At 40.8% G+C, this 19,812-nt stretch overlaps 1 protein-coding gene across 2 annotated transcripts in view; it reads left to right on the plus strand.

The window, feature by feature from the left end:
• ADSS1 (adenylosuccinate synthase 1) overlaps nt 1–9,263 on the plus strand; it is a 31,056-nt gene extending 21,793 nt beyond the window's left edge. For both annotated transcript variants that reach the window (XM_075104063.1, XM_075104064.1), the window contains 4 exons: nt 928–1,052; nt 3,047–3,144; nt 4,326–4,475; nt 5,906–9,263. In XM_075104063.1, the coding sequence (XP_074960164.1) occupies nt 928–1,052; nt 3,047–3,144; nt 4,326–4,475; nt 5,906–5,958 (426 nt within the window). In that variant the 3' untranslated portion in view covers nt 5,959–9,263. The remainder of the gene's footprint in view (nt 1–927; nt 1,053–3,046; nt 3,145–4,325; nt 4,476–5,905) is intronic.
• Nucleotides 9,264–19,812: the final 10,549 nt, after the last annotated feature.

Raw genomic sequence — 19,812 nt, forward strand, 5'->3', positions numbered from 1 at the left:
AGGTGCATTTCTGTGGTGAGAGTTTGTTGGAGACTGGAACTGTCAGTGCATCACAGGAAAGCTTAAATTACAAGATACAACTTCCATGCTTAAGTATTCTGTGTGTTTATAGAATAAATGTGGTGTGTGCGTCAGCCAGTCGTGCACAAATTGATCAATAAAAAGAAGGGAGAGATTCTGATACTTTTAAACTGTCTATTGTATTTTCATTATCAAGAAACTAGAAAGCTCAAGGTATTGGTTATGAGCTATGCACACAGCAATCTCTAGGTCAGCAATCTGAATGTAATGTAAGGATTTGGTCACTAAAATCCTTTCTCTAATGGCTCAAATGAATTGGTGATATCCTTTAGCTTTATCGATCTTGAGCATAAAGTTTCTTTCTTCTTCATTTTTAACTCATAAACACTGCCAGCCCGAAGGGGGCAGCTGGCAGTCTCATACTGTGGTAGAACCTCAGATCCCTAGGCGTGGTCAGGGAGTCTGTTGACCTAGACATTGTACAAGCATTGATCTTGTCCTAAGCATTTAGTCTTTCCCCAAAAAACAAAAGATGCCAAAAGACCAGATGAAGAAAGTAAACACAAACAACAAAAAAAAAACAGGGCTGGATTCTCCAGGAAAACTTCCTATCGGATAAAGAAGGAAAAAGTGTCTCCGTGGAACATGCCTTAGCCATATTACATATTAAATAAGTATTTTGGAAATGGTAGTGATTGAAATACAAAAATCCAGTGCATGAGGGGCTTTATCCTCAGAACCTTAGGTTCTTCCTAATGAAACAATGACTTTTTTCTAGTTTTCCTACAAAAAAGCCTTGGAACTGAATAACTGTATTTTTCTTGCTATTTATCTATGTTTGTTTAATTTTGTTTTCCTCCTATTTTTCAGTGAAATGCCATCAGCATTTTTTCTGTCTTCTTTTAGGAAATTGGAGATCTTTTACAGTCCCGTGGCCACGAATGGGGAGTAACTACAGGCAGAAAGAGACGCTGTGGCTGGTTAGATCTTGTCATTTTGAAATATGCTCATATGATCAACGGATTCACTGCGTAAGCATCACAGATTTTGCGCTACATTTGGAAGTGATAATTTTGTGCTTCGCAGAATAAATATGTAGGTAACATTGATATAAGTCCAGTAAAGTGTTACGTTTTAAGCAATAACGTAATTCACAATGGGCAACTGAGAATTGTCTTAATGCTGATAATAATCTAATTCCTTTGACTTTTTTTTTTCAAATCAAGTGATTTTGCAACATCATAGTGGTGATTTTTTTCATATATGTTTTTGCTTTGCTTACATCAGATGGCCAATGTAGATTTGATCAACATACCAGTTTTCTAACAGTTTGCTCTAGTGTTCTTGATCCAGTACTTTCATAATGACTTACGAGTGATCTAAAACCCACTGGTTTTGAGCTTTGGTTGGCTCTAGTGGATCGTACTTGTAGGGCCAATTCTGCATCATTTGGAACTACTACCTCCTGAAGTGAAATAAGGGGGATGACACAACGTGTACAGCAACTGGCACAGCTTTCATTCCAGTCCTGACAGGTTCATTTATTTACAAAGATGTAACCTAATATTGTATTATAAATTCTGCTTTTAATGGGCTGAGTTTTATTTTCTTTGGGAATGAGCAATTTACTTGGGTGATAAATTAATTTATAATTCAAAATCTATATTAAATTTTAAGGGAAAAATGGCTGTCTAAAGGAACTATTCAAGACCATAATGCCATCAAGTTAGCTTACGGATAATGCTAAAATGCTAGTAACTATCACAAGCCATTAATTTATAACTAATTGCCAATCTGCATTTTCAGAAAAAGTTGCAAAAGTTTCATTACAGCTTTGTTCGTGTAAAGTGTAGACTTCCTCATGCAGGCAGGCAACCTTGTTCATATATGCAGGCACATGACCCCAGGCATTTTAATATCTTATAAACTGAGACTTAACTTAATATTGTTTATGCTACTAATGTTACAAAGGAACAATGACCTTTATTCATTAATTAATCAGAAGGCATTTTTAAATTTTTCTTTTTTACTTGGATTTACATTTTGCTTTAACTTGCACAGCTGTAGTTTATGTGGAAATAGTATTAGGAAGGTGTTATGTTTCCTTCCATTTCAGTTCTATGCAATTACTGCACTTCTATCAACAAAACTATCTCATCTCCGGTAACTGTGACAGTTAAAAACATGGGGAGATAAAAACTTCAAAAAAGTTGAAGAACTGGCTCTATGCTGCTTCTTTCCCAAAAGGTCTTTTAATTTAATCATTGCATTCATCGTATACTTACTGAGCACATCCAGCATGGGCTATTATGCACATAACTGTCTAAATCCTTAGCTACTCGTATTTTTACCAGGCAAGGTCTGGCATATTGTTTCTAGAGAATTTGACTAGTTTTAGAATGCACTTTTATTCTGAGCAGTGAGTACTACAGTGTCTTCTTGAGGTTCCATTTTTGTGTTGCAGTGTGTTCATTCCAAAGATGAGAAAAGTTCATTAAACTGACAACCCTGATAGCATAGCCCAGGCACTGAAAGTCAGACTGGGATCTTTCCTACCTGTATGTGTGATTCTAGGAGCCAGATTATGCTTGTGAAGTCTGTTTTAAAAGTGTAATTTAGTAAATAAGTTCGTGTTATAGTTGTTGTGAATCCATAGGAATAACAGAAATAATCACTAGTAGTGATGTAAAGTGACATGCCGTCATCGCACCCAAACCAAGTCCAGTAAGTGCCACTTTACATAGCTTGTGTTTTCAGAGGCTGAACTGAACTCTGTGCACCTGAATGAGCAGCCAAGCATTTGGAAATGCATCTTAGTAACTCAGTCAGGTATTCGTCCGAGAGGCATGAATTCAGTTAACAATGTGTTCATAGTTTAATATATTTGTGTATTTCTGCTTGCTGGGCTGCCTGAGCTGGATTTGTGAGTACAAAACTAGAAAGAAAAAAAAAGAAGAGAGAGGTAGAAAGTGTTACAGAGGAGATTCATCACATGTGTAACTCTAACCTATGTTTTTCTGTACAGTTTGGCATTAACAAAACTGGATATTCTTGATGTCCTTGATGAGATTAAAATTGGTGTTGCTTACAAATTGGGTGGAAAAAGGATCCCATATTTTCCAGGTATGTTGTTGAATATCTATGTTCATTTTTCTCTTTCCTGCCTGGTAAGTCATACCTGTTGGGAAGGTCTGTTTGCTTTTTAGAATCAGGCTTCATTTCTTTTTCGCTAGACTTTCTGTAGAAATTTGCAGAACTGTGATGTCAATATAAAGACTACTGTGTTGGTATAATAGCATTTTCTAGACGCTTTACATCTGTATGTGTGATGACAAAAAGTTCAGAGCAAATGCAATCTTGTGTTAGGGCCTCTATGTCTTGTCCCATTAGATTTTTATTAATTGACAACACAAGGGGTCTGACAGTCAGCAAGATTCAAGTCAGTGACTGTGTACCATTGGAACTTTAATGCCTTTTAATTGAAGTGAAGTAAAAATAAAATCAGTGTTTAAGCTGTGCAAAAGTGAGATGGACACAAGCAGAACAAAGCTGCTTACGGGTTACCATCATATAACTTTCATTAACAGCAACAACATTGTGGTTAATGAAAACCTACATTCCCTCATGAATGTGCTTCATGTTAAAACTTTTAAGATGTAATAATATGTAATTTTTGTACATTAATGATCTTTTCAAGATACCAGTAACAGTTTATGCCAAGTCAGGGGGTTTGTTCTGTTGAGATAGGGATTCTGGAGGCACGAGGAGGGCTGGCAGCAGCCAGCTTTCCCACCGCTGATGGTAGTTCCTGGCTGTGGACAGTAGCACAGTGGGCAAAAGGCTTGCGGACATGTAAGTTTTTGTAGCAAGCCTGATTTAACCCTGTTCTGTGAAGATAAAAATTGTTGAGGAAGTCATGCCTTGTCTGCAGGAGGACTTCTATTTTATCATGTCCAAATCTGAATCAAAAAGTGGAACTACTGTAAACTTCAAATAATTTGTTTCCTTAGAAGTACTACTGTTGTGTTCTGAAAACATGGAGTGCACCCTAAAGGTTTTGACAAGAGGAAACCGGATTACTGGATCCTCTTGAATCAGAGTTATCTTCCTAAGTAACAGAAGTTAATCTGCATTAAGAATAAATGAATTAACCAACCAGTAGAAGTGCTGGGGGGTGAGATATTTCTTGGATTTTAAATGTTGTCAAAAGACTTTGTAAAGACTTTTTTGGTCAAGAGCCATAGGTGTGTTCTTTTGAGGTGGAGCAGCTAAAATCAACTGTGATAAAAATTGTTCTCCCACAGCTAATCAGGAGATACTACAGAAGGTGGAAGTAGAGTATGAAACAATGCCTGGGTGGAAGACTGACACAACTGGTGCACGAAAATGGGAGGACCTCCCTCCCAAGGCCCAGAATTACATCCGCTGTGTGGAGAACCATGTTGGAGTGCCAGGTAAATCTTTCTGTAGATCCACACGTGAGGATGCCACAGCAGACAGGAACAGCTCTGTAAAAGTGCTCAATTCATTGGGTCAGGGAGTGGCTTGATTTGGGCAGGAGGCAATGGAAGTACCTGCGGTCGGGCTGGTGATGGTAAATGACAGCTTGCCAAGAAGCAGCAAAGGGTGGTGTCCTGCAGGCAGGTCTGCAGAGATGCAGAGAGCTCCAAGCCGCTGCTGACAAGGGTTTAACCAGAGGAAAGATAAATCTGTATTTTTCTTGGCAAACTGCTGCCTTCTGTCAGTGAGAACTTAGGGACCTCTGCACCATGCTTCAGTGCATAGTCAATCTAATGTGTCCTCCCTTTACTAATGTCTTCCTTTCACTTTACTTCTGCACTGTATCCCTGTTTGAACATAGACTTCTCTTTTTTTCTTTTTTCCTCTTCCATCCTTACCCATATAAGGAGATGTGTCGCATAATGGGTACAAGATTGTTTAGCCCAATTCTGTCCCTTTGGAAAAATTATCTCCAAAGGCTAAGCCATCCAGTTTTTTTTCAGATCTGACTGCTAGAGCTCTAGAGGTGCCAAGAGCTAGGTGTGGCATGAATGGTGGAGTTTGAAAGGGAATTTCCACAGCAGCAAGCTTAGAAAGCTGCCATGTGTGCTTTTGTTTTCCATAAAGCACCTCAAAGGTCAGGTTTTGGGAGTGTGAGCTAGTTGCAACTGTGGCAATTCCAGTATTGTTCATGGATGAGGAAGCATCTGGTAGCAGAGCCTGGAACTCTGTAGCTGGCTCGTGTGTGGTCGTGGACGCAGGTGTGGGTGATGGGATATGTAAATAAAACTCCCCTTACTTTATTTCTGTGGTTCTCAGTGTGAAGGCAGGATGCCTTAAGAAGACCTACCTGCAGTCAGTTCTGTGGTATCCATGGGCAGTAAAAACTGTAGTGGAACAATTATAGTATGGTATTTGGGGTGGCTGCTCACACTGGATAATGTTTTTAATTGCAGCCTTACGCTTAACAGTATTAGAGCATGTGTGTGTTACTGTCTCCTGGTCCACATCAAGAGAATTTCACAGTCTGGCAGAGCTCTCGCTTCCTCTCTGCAGGGATTTAGCTAAACATCCTATCACTCGAGACAATGACAGTTAAACCTGCAACAAACATGCTTGACCTTCTGTTAGGCCTAACATCTGCAATGCTTTCTGCTTATGGTATAATTATTTCATGCTTTCAAACTTCAGTGTATTGCACATCTAGTCTGGTAATGCAGCAGAAGCAAAGGGATTTTTGATAAAAAAACTTCCTAGCATTGTGTTTCAACACAAAGTTGGCCGGTTTGTAGTGAAGCGTGATGAAAGGTGAAAATTATTCCAGTTCATTGATTACGATATTTTCTCTCAGTAATTGTTCTAATAGATGTGTTTTCCTCCCTAGTTAAATGGGTCGGAGTTGGAAAATCAAGAGAGTCGATGATCCAGCTATTCTAAACAAATGAAGAACTTCAGTGATGAGAAGCACAATTTAGCGTTCATCTGTTCCTTATTGCTTCCACTTTAAACGGAGATGCTATTTAAAACCAACATGTTCTTCTAGGAATTGAATAGAAACAAAACATATAATCTGTATTGTAACATTTTATTTATCCTTAAGGTCTCAGTAAAATCTCCTTGGTGGCCATCATAAAACAAATAAATGAAAAAAGTATTCTTAATAAAATAAGGAAAAATTATTTTTTAAAATTTGAGCCATGTTACTATTTGGAAGTATTTTACATCCATACAGAGTTATTTCTTCTTGCTGAAACCAGTATTAAGCCTTTTCCAGTAGTTACTGGGTAACTTTAGAATTTTGAAGCTCGGATTTGTTCTTCAACTTCAAATGTTAAAATGTCTGTGTATCTGGGTTGGCAGTAATAAGACAGATACCCTGTACTTAAATTGCTTGGATTATACAGATTTTCAGTTTCTAAAATACAATGACATTAGGTAGGTGTTTTTGACTGCACAAAGCAAAGCAAACACAAGTATCTATAATTTTTAGATAATTATTTTTTAATAGCCCACTAAAATGAATGGAGAGCAGCTAAAGTATTTTTACGACAGAGCCTATTCTAGTAACCGAGATAACATCTTTGGAGGGGCCAAAATGGAGAAAGTTGACCTGTCTAGTAATTCTTTCAAGTATCCTCTGTACTAACAGACAATCCCTGTGGAGCCTGTCAGATGTGCAGTCTTCCACTTATGCAGTAGGAAGGGAGTGAGCGGAGGTGGAAGGAAGAGATTCCTCAGGGTACAAAACACACGGGGAGAGCGGAGCCGCGACGGCGCGCTGGGTTTTCTCAGTGAACCTGAGACGTTTCTTCCTGCTAAGGCGGTGATCGTATTTTCCAAAGTTTTACTGTAGTTATCTGTTGAGGAACTTGGGGCTTGCAGCTCTGTAAGGCATACTCACTTCCACAGCTCCTAGGTTTCCAAGAATAAATCAATGCATGACTTAATGATGACTGCTGCAGTATTTACACCCCTCACACTTTTTGACCTTCCTCAGCAAAATGTAATGCCTATTTATAGGAGGGGGTGACATGTGGCAGCCAGGGTTGGGACATGTAGAAGCCGTGGAGAGGCCCCAGAATCTTCAAGAATACACTTGGATTTCTTTGCGGATCTTCTAATTTATAATGGCTGTACTTCAAGAGCTCTCAAAAAAAAAGCCTACCTCTTGTAGAGGAAGAAGAATACACTAGAAATGGAGTTATTCCCTAGCCACAGAATTTCCCCAGTAAATGTCCCATTTCTGTATATGTGTTGGAGAACTATAGCAATATTTTTGTATCATTCCCGGGGGCTGTGGAAATGGCATCACAACCCCAGTAATGCCATTATGTAGTGTGTGAAAATATCCCTTTTCTGAGATGATAACCCCAAGGATACAAAACAATGACATTCTTTGCGTCAGAGATGGGGAAAAAGAAACCTATCTGGAGCACTTGTGTCATACTCATCCCCTTTGTCTTTTCTTGCTCGATATTAAATAACAGTTAATGTTCAAACCCATTTGTGTCAAGAAGCAATTACAGAAGTACTGGTACAAGCACATAGCAAGCACTAAATTTGACTGTTTAAGGATTGCTGCTTGTAGGGCAGAATTCTTACACCCTCCGGCTGCAGCGCAGTCTCTTCGTACCTCTGTTCATCACAGTGGCTTTATGCCACAATCAAATACTTTTTATCTCCTTAAAAAAAAACCAAAACAAAAACAGCACAAAGCCATGAATCCTTGATTCAGCTACAACTCCGTTGTCAATGTTTGGCAAGTCATTTAACCTCCTTGCTACTGTTGCAATCTGTAAAATGGCAATTAGGAATACTGCCTTGCCTCTCTTGAACTGTTTTTGGGAGGTGGGTGGGTTGAGGCCTGCAGTCCTTGCTCTGACATTGATGAGGAAGCTCTCCCCATCAAATTTATGGGTGTTCTAATGAGAGAGCAACGAGATTTCTGACCTTATTTAATGTTTGCAAAGCACTTCTGAAAGGTGCTTGGTAAGTGCTAATTATTACAAGCACTGTGAAATGTGCCTCATTTCTATGAGGTCACTTAGGCATAAAGATGCTTGGAGATACAGTAATTAAGTTTTGTTTTTACATGGCTTAACCTCGCACCATTTGCCTGCTGAGTGAGCTGGGCCCGCTCCTTTTCTTGGCCTCATCTTCATCAGTGCATTTGTTAGGAGGTTGCTGCTATGTTTTAAGCTTTGGTTGATTTACAGGCAAAGTCCACAATGATAACGAGCCACTCGGTGTGCTGAACAACTGGATTAAATGATCAACTCTAAATTAAGTATTTGGCATTTTGAAAAAGTTAGGGTTTATGGTTTCATTTTCCCAGGATTACTTTCTCTTGTTCACCTTTTTATTTTCCATTAAGTAATTTTTCCATTAAATCTCCGTTGCATCCACGTTGCCCGTCTTTGCATTCAAGGATTCATCAAAAACCCAGTGATGTTGTCAGTGGGCATGCAATTACAGGCAATTATCCCGTGACTTACTCTGTTACTGTAAAAATAATATCATGCATTTCATTTCATTTCATTTCATAGCGGGGATTTTTAAATGCAAGTTCTGCTCCTATTGAGTTTCCTATGTGTTGTCACTGAGTTAAATGTGAATAAGTTCAGGCTTTTATCAAAAAGCTCTTTAATATACTGAGTGACACAATGCTTAATAAGAACATTTTAATGTAAATTTGCTTTCATTTTGGCTGTTTCCCTTGTGTATTATTTTGTATTGTTTGGAATTCCATTTTAATAACAATCACTGTGATGAATTTAATTTCTTCTTTCTCCCCAGACAAATGCAATAATAATGACTAAAGCTGGTTGATGCATCATCCTGTTAGATATCTGGATGGAAGAATAAGGGTAAACATCTACTAAAATGGCATAATTTGTGTAAAGATCATCCTATTTTAAAAGTAGCAATTACTGATTCACTCATGCACATTAATGTATTCGACATATTTTCTCACACTTACCCTTCCCATATGGCCTTCATAGTCAGGTGCGTGCTTCCTCACACATGCCGTATAGGATTTTGAAGCTTTTGTAATTTTTAATTTGGCTCTATATGGTCTTACAGTTCTGGCATAATACACTTTATAAAGGAAAGAGAATTAAGCGTTTCCATAGTAATGTGCAAACTATACTTACACTTTATGCAGACTTTTTTCAGATGAATTTTGGATCCACACCTGTTTATTTTGTCCTGAAAGACACATTAAAACCAATTTAAAGTAACAGTGTTCGGTGTATATTTCTGTCTCCTTTTTTGTTTTTAACACAATATACTTCATACAAAAACCTGGCTTAATATTTCATGGATTTTAAAGAATAACTAGCAGCGTTACTGAATGAATGGGTATTTTCTTTCAATCTACAGATTCTCAGTGCCTGGCCTTTTTTTTTACATATTCTATAAACTTTGTCACACCTTCCCATTTACAGACTGAGCAGGGATCCACCTGTACCACCAGGGATCCGTGGTTAGTCATCTTTAGTTAGCTCACCTGAGTGAGCAATGATTTTACGAAATAAAAAACCCATTTCCTAATTGATGCAAAAATGTTCTTGCCGTACCAGCTCGCGCAGAGCAACTGACGTGAACTCCATATAGCTCCTTATCAACGGCACTGGGCTGGGAGAGGAAGGTAGATATTGGCCCAGGTCACATAATTATCATCTCTAAAATGTTGGAGGGCTTCAGACAGTACTGCTAGGGCTTTCAGAAGCCTTTTTAGATCTCACTCATTTACTCACCTGTTTCAGAAGTCTGGAAGAGCTGGTGAGTCACCTGTCCAGTGAACGGCAGCGGGTTAGTACACAGTTCAGGGCAATGTCTGAGAGCTGTGTGAGAACGGCTCTGCTAATTATCTCATGTGTCTCCCATTTCCTTTGCATCAGTTATAAATATATAAATTCACATAGAATGGTCTTTGGTAGCTGAAGCATCTGAAGCAGTTTCATCTAACTCCACGTGACACCGGCACTGCCCAAGGCAAATAAAAAAAACAAAACTCAAAACTAAGGGAGTCTTTCTTTGCTGAAATTACCCACTGCGAAAACACCTTTTTACTGGTCCATCTGTTTGTCAGCTGGAGAGCTGAGTCTTAGGACTGTCGATTTTGTTTCCTCCCTCCCTGCCAGGTAAAAATGGGAACAATATGACTATCCTGCCCCTGGAAAGCTGCCTTTAATGGATGACCCTACCCTCTTCTAGTAATACTTTACATGGGGTCAAGCTCTAGCCTGCTCCCTGTTCCTCATGGAAGTGGCCCAGCTTCCTCTGCAGTAACGTTTCAGGTCCATCGGAGAGCTGGTTTCAAGTGCTGGTTCTTTGCAAAAAGGATGAGCTGCCATCACTAGGCATCAGGCAAGAGAGAAAATCCAGCTCCAACCAGCTTATCTTTAGAAGTCCCTGTTTGTGGTACAAGCGCTGTATCAAGGGAGTAGCCTGTGCATTCGTTGGCTACTAATTTTAGTGGGTTTGTTAGTGCTGATTTCATGCCTTTATTAGATCTGTGTTGCCAATGAAAACGGTGCCCGAGGCGTGGAGCCTGCTCGGCCGACGCGGTACTGCATGGGGATCACGGTGTGTGCGGACTGGTGGTGCTTCAGGGAGGTAAGAAAAACGCATTCTTTCCTTCCCAAATCACAGGTCCGTCACAGAGGAGCTTTGGTAAGGAACACCTCTACTCTCGGATAGGGCTGGTTGAACCCTTACATACTGCTCAAATTTAAAGTAAAGAATTATCCATGTAGATGTCAGCCATAGAGTGAGGCATTAAAGAAGTCGAGTCGAAATAAGTATTTTAAGGTTTTTGCCTTTTAATCTCAAATATACTTACAGGAAATTAGTTGTTCTAAAATACCTTCATGTGTTATTAATATCTGTACATTTCTGGAGTAGAGACTGTGCATTAAATATTTGCCCAGCAGCCCTATGAGGCTGCCTATAAGAAAAAACAAAGCAAAACAAACAAACAAAAAGACAGGAAAGAAGGTTTTCTGTAAGCACACACCTTTTATAGCTTCTTTTAATGTAGAAAATTTTGGCCAGCAGCTGCATTTTTCAGTGGTTGGAAACAGTACAAATTTTAACACTGTCTACAAAAATGTCTTTGGCAAAGAAATGTCTTTGTAAAATAACACTCACATTTGAATGTTTTTGCAGTCTCGAGATAACGTACCCTTCCTTTGACAGGCATTGCCTTTTAGAAGTTGAGTACCTACACCAGAGTTTACTCTACAGGCTGTAAATAGTGCCTCAGACAACAGTGTCAGGTTTCAGGAGATACCTTTACAGTGCTCGATAAGTGGCGGAGCACTTCAGACAGTTTGGGTTATTGCTGAAATCCTTAAAATACCCTGGGCAGAAGCGCTGGAGACACGCTTCTTAGGGACCATGGAGCACAGTAGGTGCCCTTACAGCAGAGGTGAGCATGCATCTTCGTCTTCCCCTTCATCAGACAAAACTTTTAATGCTAACTGGGCCTAATTCTTCAAATGTGTGGAAACGGTGTTTGCCTCTGAGGTTTGTGGGAGCCCGGCGGGCCTGTAAATGGAGATGCTCCTGTGCAAGGGCTGCTGGAGCCAACCTTTGGTGAGCCTGGCAAAAAGACAAACTTGGTAAATAGTGTATTACCAGTCACTATCATAAAAAGGCGTTTCATGGTGTTCTTTGCTTCTGAAGAGGAAACTCCTAGTTACAAACCTGTTGTATTTAGAGTTACATTTCCACTGCGATTCTTAAAATAGCGCAGCGTTCTGCCATGAATGGAAACGTGCCCTTTGATGAGTTCTGAATTCAGGAGCGGCTGACAACAAACAGCAAAGGCATTGATAAGCTTGAGGACTGGGCAACAGAAAGGTCATGAAGCTTGGGAAGAAGCGCAGGGTTCCCCACATCTCAGCACAGACTGGGAAGCACCTGGCTGAGGAGCAGCTCTGCTAAAAAGGACCTGAGGTCTGCCGCAGATGCCAGGGTGAATATGAGCCAACGATGCACTTACATCTTGAATAAAGCAAACAGCCTACTGGGCTGTACCAGGGGGATAATGGCCAGAAGATGGAGGGAACATATTTCCCATTACTCATGCTGGTGAGTAGTACCACTGGTGCAGGATAAATATCCACTGGCATCCATCGTAATGGCACGTTTTGTGTCCTTAGTAAATGGGTAAAGAAAAAAAGGAGAATTGGGGTGATGATGTGACACTCCTGTTTCAGGAATCTGCCTTACTACAAATTAAGACTAGCTGCGGTCCCAGTGCAGAGTTACATGTACATCAGTACTACAGCTACAACTTTACTGCTTAGTTAGCATTCTATAGCATCAAAAATAGGCAATACAGTTCAAATTTTGAACTTTGCATTTTGTACTCCAATTTTCTTCAGCTTCAGTTGTTTCAGCCATCGAGGCTATGTCCTTGTGGTGGCTTCATCCTGTGCTGCAATCACTGTTATCACTGTTCCATGCTTTGGTTTGCACTATGGAGTAGTGTCAGTGTGAAATTTGGGTTCCTTTCGGATGAAACCCAACAAGAGTTGCTCTCCAGCAGTGCCCCCTCTATGCTCCAGATGCTAATCAGAGTTCAGTCCAGGGGACCAGACACAAGCTGGTCAGAAGCAACCCTCCACCTGCAGTGTGGGTATTGGGTCTGAACGCCAGCCACTTTGCATACTTATTCCTGTAGGGCTGCACTGATTGCTGATGTAGACACAGCTGTTGAACATCAGCCATTCCCTCTCTCCTTACCTAGTTCTTCCATTTTATACTAATCCCTAAGTAATAAGTAATTATTCCCTGTATGTTTCTATATCAAATGCTTAATGAAGTCTAAATAGGTTATAGCCACTGCGTTTCCTTTGTTCATAAAATCAGCTATTATCCAAGAAAGATAGGTCACTCGGGGGTCATCTGGGTTTGTAAGCCCATTTTGCATTTACTTCCATGTTTTTAGAGATCCTTTCCTTTAAAGCATTGCTGAAGTCTTGCAAACTACCGAGTCTAGACTATTAACCTTCTGTTTGTCAGCATCATTTTTTTCACTGCCTTCTTTAAAAATACTAAATTTTCAGTTCTTAGATAATACAATACGTCTCTCAACTTCAAATATTATTAGAAGCATTCCTTTCTTCCTTGCAATTGCATAGACCTATTCTTTCAGAATTCAGGAATGCAGTTTATATCTGTACCAACGGGGCCGTAATCATATCTGTGTGAGATAAAACGCAGTTTGAAGATATTTACTGAGTAAGTTCACAAAAGGTTTGCCTTGCTTTTCTGAAACAGCATTAAGTTTCTATCTATAGCTTCTTAAGAAGATTACTGGAAAAGGTGACTAAGACATCAAACCCATTTCCTGAAGATTTGGTCTACTGATATTAAATATATACACTCTGCAGAAAAAGTAAGAATATACCTTCAGTGATCTCTACTTGCCTATATTGGGTACTGGAAAAAAAAGGGGCTGGGCAAAGAAACATCTCCAACTTTGCCAGAAGAACTGAAGTTGGAATAAAACAGCAGCAAGCTCGCGTGCTGGGTGCTGAACTCAACCAAAAGCGGCCTGGGACGAACACTGGAGGGCTGTCAGTTCTGAAGAGCGAGGAGGAATGTCAGGCTACTCTGTCCCATTATTCAGTCAATTATTCAATGCCAGTATTACAGATTTATATTTGCACCAATTTCTGTGGTGATATATTTGCATATACAGGTAGTTCTTCCTTGAGTTTAGGTAGTGATAAAGAATCAGTATCAGAAACAGAGGCAATATTGAACACCTTCTCCATCAGTCTGGAGATCTCCAAATATTGAAGACAGGAAAGACACAACAGAAGAAAAGAAGATATGATTGTGACACATCAATATCTTCTCTGAAATTCCCATGCAGAAAAGAAAGAAAAAAAAAAAAATTAGTGCCTATACATGTCAGGGATGTACTGAGCATAATATATAGAATAAATCATAATGCACGCTAATATACACAAAGAAGAGGTCAAGTGGAAGAAATAAAAGATATTAGCTAGTTAAGGAATTACAAATGGGGTAAGGCATTTTGTCTATTAGAGAATGATTTGCACCAGACCACATATTTAACATACCAAATCTGGTACCTATGGAAGTCTGAGCCCTACACAAAATGTATTCATTATTTCCATCCAGGGGAAACATGCCAGCAGCACAAAAAAGTCTCATTCTCTTAATTGGCACCCTGGATGGTAGGCCTAGGTCTGAACATCACTTTTATAGCTTATATCACATCACTCATGGGAACTGCTCAGCAGAGAGCAAAGAGGTGGAATGAGTGCCTTCAAGACTTCCCAGTGTAAACAGATTTCAGCTGAAAAGGCTGTACTAAGAAAATTTCCACATTAGCCCTAGTGATGGTCCCTGTAGCTGTGGCACGTTATCCTGGCAATGTTCAGAGACTCGCTTTGGCTCTGTGCAGCTTCTGTTTTCTGGACAGAGATGTTCTCTATGCAGGATTGACAATGCAGCCACACATATTAAAATAAACACACTTTGTGGGCTGCTGCTGGGGAATCGCTTGTTAGACATGGTGAGGGCCAAGAGCCAGGTTCTTTGCCAGCATGTGCTGACACAGCCCTTCCAAGCTGAATGGATGGACCCTGGGTTATTCCGGCTGCTTCAGGGAGTGGATAAAGGCAAGCATGTAAGGCACAATATAAAAGCTGTCTTGAAGCAAGCACTCACTTCCACGACAAAATAACAAGACCAGGGCTGGATGCAGCTGTGATATGGAAGGAGAGAGTTTTTTCCTAGCCCTTGCCATGCCATGTGAGGGAGAGGGCGTTTTGTGCTGCGTGGGGCTGGTGAAGGGCAGAAGCGCCTGTGGCCTCTCCCAGGTAAATCCATACAGAATAACAGAACAGCACCATTTGGACACAGATTTAAAGAAGTCTTAGGACAACCACCTAGTATTAAATGAAAAACATTGTCGCCTGCAGAGGGAGAAATCAGAACACTGTGGCACCACGTTAGGCCAGTAATGGCAGTTATCACTGTCAGAGCTCAGTTTTCTTTTTTCTTGGTAGATTAAAATAATCTAGAAAGGCAAAATAAAAGGAAACTCTGTGCAGCAGAAATGAAGGCACACAACTGGAAAGGCCAGGAACAACAACTATTAAAAAAGACCCTGGAGAAAGCAGCCCCTTTGTAACCCCTGCACACCGCACTCAGCAGAGCAGTAACATCTTTGCAAGAGCAGTAACAGTTTACAGTCTTGAGAGTGCCCTCTGCTGCAAGTGGGGCCTTCGAGTGTTTTGATCTACTGAGCAGAACCGGTGACTCGCAGAGCTGGCAGGATAGTAACACGCTATGAAATTCAACCACCCCATGCTAATTTAAGAGTGAGTACTGGCTGCTGTTCCAAGACGGCAGGACCTTGGCTTAACAGCAGCATACTTCAAGAGCCAGCCTTTAATCCTGCACATCACTGGCTTATCAAACGTTTTTTGATGCACGAACCCACTCAACAAGATGAGGGCATGAACTCTGTTGCTAACGAGTCATAGTAAAATGACATGCACTTGGGAACAGATAATGTCTGAGCTGGGTGTAGCCCTTTGACCTGAGTTGTAAGCATGCTGTCTGTTAAGGCTGACTTGCTACCACACCATATGAAAAGGGTACTGAAGAAAGGGAAAGGCCCCGAGCCATTCTAGTAAAAACAGGTTCATTCAAGGAGGTATTTTTTATCTTTGAATCCACATTGCAGGGCACAGAAAGAAGAGTTCGGTGGGACTGAGTGTGTGGGCGCTGTGCTTTACTTCAGTCCCAACAGAGGATGTGTGCGCATCCTGACGCCCCGGCGATGTAACACAGCCTGCATGCAGGCAACTGCGTCAGCTACTCTGACATACATTCCACTCAAAAGAACTTCCAGAACATTGCTCTCACCGTCTTACATTAAGATATTCAAAAAGAACCAGCGAGTTGGCCAACATACACTCTTTCTGTATCAGTACGAACTGAGAAGAATCGTTAAGGAAACTCCTGATTTTAAAGAGAAGGATGACATATTTTTATGGTCCTCTAATGCTTTTGGGAACCTACTATTAGCAGGTTTTTGTAGACCTTGTAGTACGTATTTGGAACAGTTTAAAAGCTAATAGAGTCTTCTGGATTGCTATTTACCTGCCACGGGACGTTTGTTACAGTAAATGGATAAAGGTTGCTTGCAAAACAAGACGTAGGCAGGAAGAAGCAAAACTGATAAATAATTAGATTCACAAAGCCAGATCAGCCATCGTGGATATTTTGTCTGACCCAGCCTAAAACAGAAGGCAGATTTTTTCATCAGTTTGCTCTTTTCCAGCTTTGTAAGTTCTTTTCCTTTTCAGAAAGCATCCAGTCTCAATCTGCAATATCTGCGATTTACACTGTCTGTGGTTTTTATTTCTGTCTGTGGTTTTATTTCTGTCTACCTGCTTATTTCCAATTATATTTTGGAGTGGTTGGAAGCATTGGCTGACAGGCAAACATTTGTCGTGACTGTCTTACAGAGGGATCAGAAACAAAAGTCTTAAAATCTGTCATTGCTTACTGACTGGAGTATTTTAAGTCTAAATCTACACATCTTGTAGGCAAAGTCTGTTGTAGTTCAGGTCTGAATGTGATATATTTAATTAATTTTTTCTCAGTGCAAAAGGAATTTGATGCCAAGTTTTACAACGGGCTCAGTATGATCCCGAGGTCTGAGTGTCTGTAAATCTGAGGAAGCTTCTGGCAATTCAATGTACTTATAAGTACTCCGAGGAAGGGAGATGAGCATTGAGTTGTCACTGTCTGCTGCATTCTTGTTAAAAGTCAAGTCTAAAAGCCAACTGGGAAGAGCTACAGCTGCGTATCTCTCAGGTTCTCACTATACCAAACAGGTAGTAAGTTGGCAGTGTCAGTACGTGCGCACTAACACACGTGGGGGAAAAATAACCTCAGTTATATCTGTAGAGTGATGGGTTCTGAATGCAGAGATTGGCACTCGGGGGAGTGATGCTGCGAGCCATTTATTAATAGTTCCCTAAAAGCACAGTTTGGTACTTCAGTAGTAATCAAAATGACAAATCAGATGTTAGGAATTATTGGGGAAGGAACCAAGAAGAAATGTTCATTAAATTTCTGCTGTCCAGATGTATCGCGTGCCTGCAGCTGGCGCACTGGCCGCCCAGCTTCAGGAAGGGTGTTTGAGGCTACGAGAGGTACGGCAGAGGACATGCAATGCGGTCCGTACCCTGTGGCTGAGGTATGCCGGGTGCACTGGGCCACCTTGCCCCCGCTGCCCTGAGCTCTTGGGGCACCCGGGGCTCCCTCCCTCCCTTCCCATGCACCCCGGTCCCTTTCCAGAGCAGCAGTGTCTGTGCTGCGCACCGGGATGTAGCACAGGTGACGTGGATTGGGACACACTGCAAAGCAGTCCTTCAACATGACAAAATATTTTGGCTTGAATAAAAGCTGAAGGAGGATGACATGGCAGGCATCTTTGTAGTCGTGGCTGTTATTCAGACAGTCAATAGGGAATGCATTAGTTTTTTATAACACCGGACATAGGAGACACCCAAGGAAATTAACAGGTGGCAAATTGAAAACAAACCAGACAAAGGATTTTTTTTTTCAAATAATATATTGCTAAGTTATAGACCCTGCTAGATAAAATAAGAAATTAAATGTTACCAGTTTTGAGAAGGGGACCGGACACATTAATGAAGAGTGTGCCTACTGACAACTATTAAACATTAAGATCCAGACGGAAATTTTGCCTCAGAAGATTTCTGACCTCTAAACTGCTAGATGCAGTGAAGGTCAGCTATGTCCAGAGTCCTTCTGTGTCTGCCCTGAGTTTCTTGAAGCACCAGGAGTAGAATACTAGGAAAGATGGCCTTAGAGCAAGCATAATCCAGTCCATTTTGCTCTTTAAAAGTGCTTACTGGAAATGCAAAGCATTGGAAGAAAAAATGAAACATAATTCTTCTTTGTTTTGTAAGTGACAAAGCTATCAGCCAGGCAATTTGTCTGTAATATTCACACAGCCACAGGAGAAGCAAAGCAGCAAGAAAATGACTGTCATTTTTATTCTATGCTTTTTTTCCCCAAACACATTTTCAGGGGTAAGCCAAAATCATCATATTTCACAATTACCATTAACGGTTTGGGATTTGCTTGGGCTGGGTTTTTTCATATTTGGAAGCGGTGTAACATAACAAACAGTCTCATTAACTAACCTGGGAGATTGTCAGCATTCATTTTTGTGAATGCTCAACTCCAGCTAGCTTTGCCAGATCAGATCTCAGCCTTCTACTTCCAAATCTACAGTGGATCTTCCTCAAGGCTTACTGCTACGACACCAATAAAACACTCAGAATCATTCTGTTGGGTAACCAGTCAACAGAATGGCAGGTGAACTGATTCCTCCCTGCAGGATGCAAAGGTACGTTGGTACAGACCAGACAGAGTTATTTTGCCTTTAAAGCTTACAGTCAGGCAAGAGCTGATCAGTAACATGTTGTTAAGGTTGAGGCTTGCAAGCAATTAAGAGATGTCACCACCTGAGGCTGACTCAGGCAGCTGCAACAGACGATTTCTGCATCTGCCCTGCGGTGGGGTGGCGGTGGCACCCGCCAAACGTGATCAGCCCTCAGGGAAAGTGCCCTTAAATTTACCCTTTTGTGACAGCATCAGCAGCACTGCTGCAGGACATGCTGCTTGCTTTCAAATCTACTTCTTATTCTGAGATCAGCATTTCAGAGCACTCCTTCTTCACAAGCAGAACAACGCTTTTAACTTTTTTCTTTGTGTTCATCCAGTTTTCAGACAGTTCCTTTCGCACTTACCTTATGCTCTGTTAATGAAACACATGCGATCTGCTGCCCTCTGTCCTGACAGGGCTCCATCTGACTGGGATTACAATCTGTTTCACCCGTATTCCCCAGAGAGCTTCAGGGACATCAGAGCGTATATCTAATTAATATTTACAAAGAAATTTCCTTAGAGAGAAAGAAAAGACCATGAGTTTTCAATGTGCAGTGTAAATTTCTATGCTGAACATCTTTAAGCATGAATTTGCAAGTACATGCAGAAGAAGCCAAAATAGAAATCTTCACAGCTAAAGAAAATGTGGCAGGAGTCAGACTTTCCAGCTCGGAAGGGATTTTTGTGAATTATTGTGGAACCATAGTTTCCACTCCAGGGACTGGGCTGATTAGCTCCACAGGAAAAAAAAAGTTCACACTAGCCTGTATGATATCAGTGTTGTTGTACCAGCCCTAATAGCAGTTCAGTGTAAGCATGGTTTTGGTGTTCACTGATGGAAAAATCACTCTTATACTTGGCTGTGATTTTGCCTAGAATCCTAGCGCACATAGGTGAAGGTTTGAATTCAGAAACCTCTCTGGAAGAAATACAGCTGTCGTGGCTGTTTAGGTTGTTCAAAGGACACTGTGCCGGGAACACCAGCATTAGTTTTAAGGGTCTTGTTTGACCTGAGGAAAACTGTATTTTCAAAATGTACATAGTAACCAGACTGACTGCTACTTGGCATTGAACTTGACACTTTTAAACCATTAAATGATACCAAGATTGCTCTAGAGGGTTTACCTATAAGTTATAGTAATTCCCAGTCACACAACAACAGCAGAAAGTCGCAGGGAGCTCTTAGTCTGGAGAAGCAGAGGCTGAGGGGAGACCTCATCGCTCTCTACAACTACCTGAAAGGAGGTTGCAGTGAGGTGGGTGTTGGTCTCTTCTCCCAAGTTACCAGCAATAGGACAA

This window comes from Phalacrocorax aristotelis, chromosome 9, assembly GCF_949628215.1.
Source record: "Phalacrocorax aristotelis chromosome 9, bGulAri2.1, whole genome shotgun sequence".
In the NCBI taxonomy this organism is placed as follows: domain Eukaryota; kingdom Metazoa; phylum Chordata; class Aves; order Suliformes; family Phalacrocoracidae; genus Phalacrocorax; species Phalacrocorax aristotelis.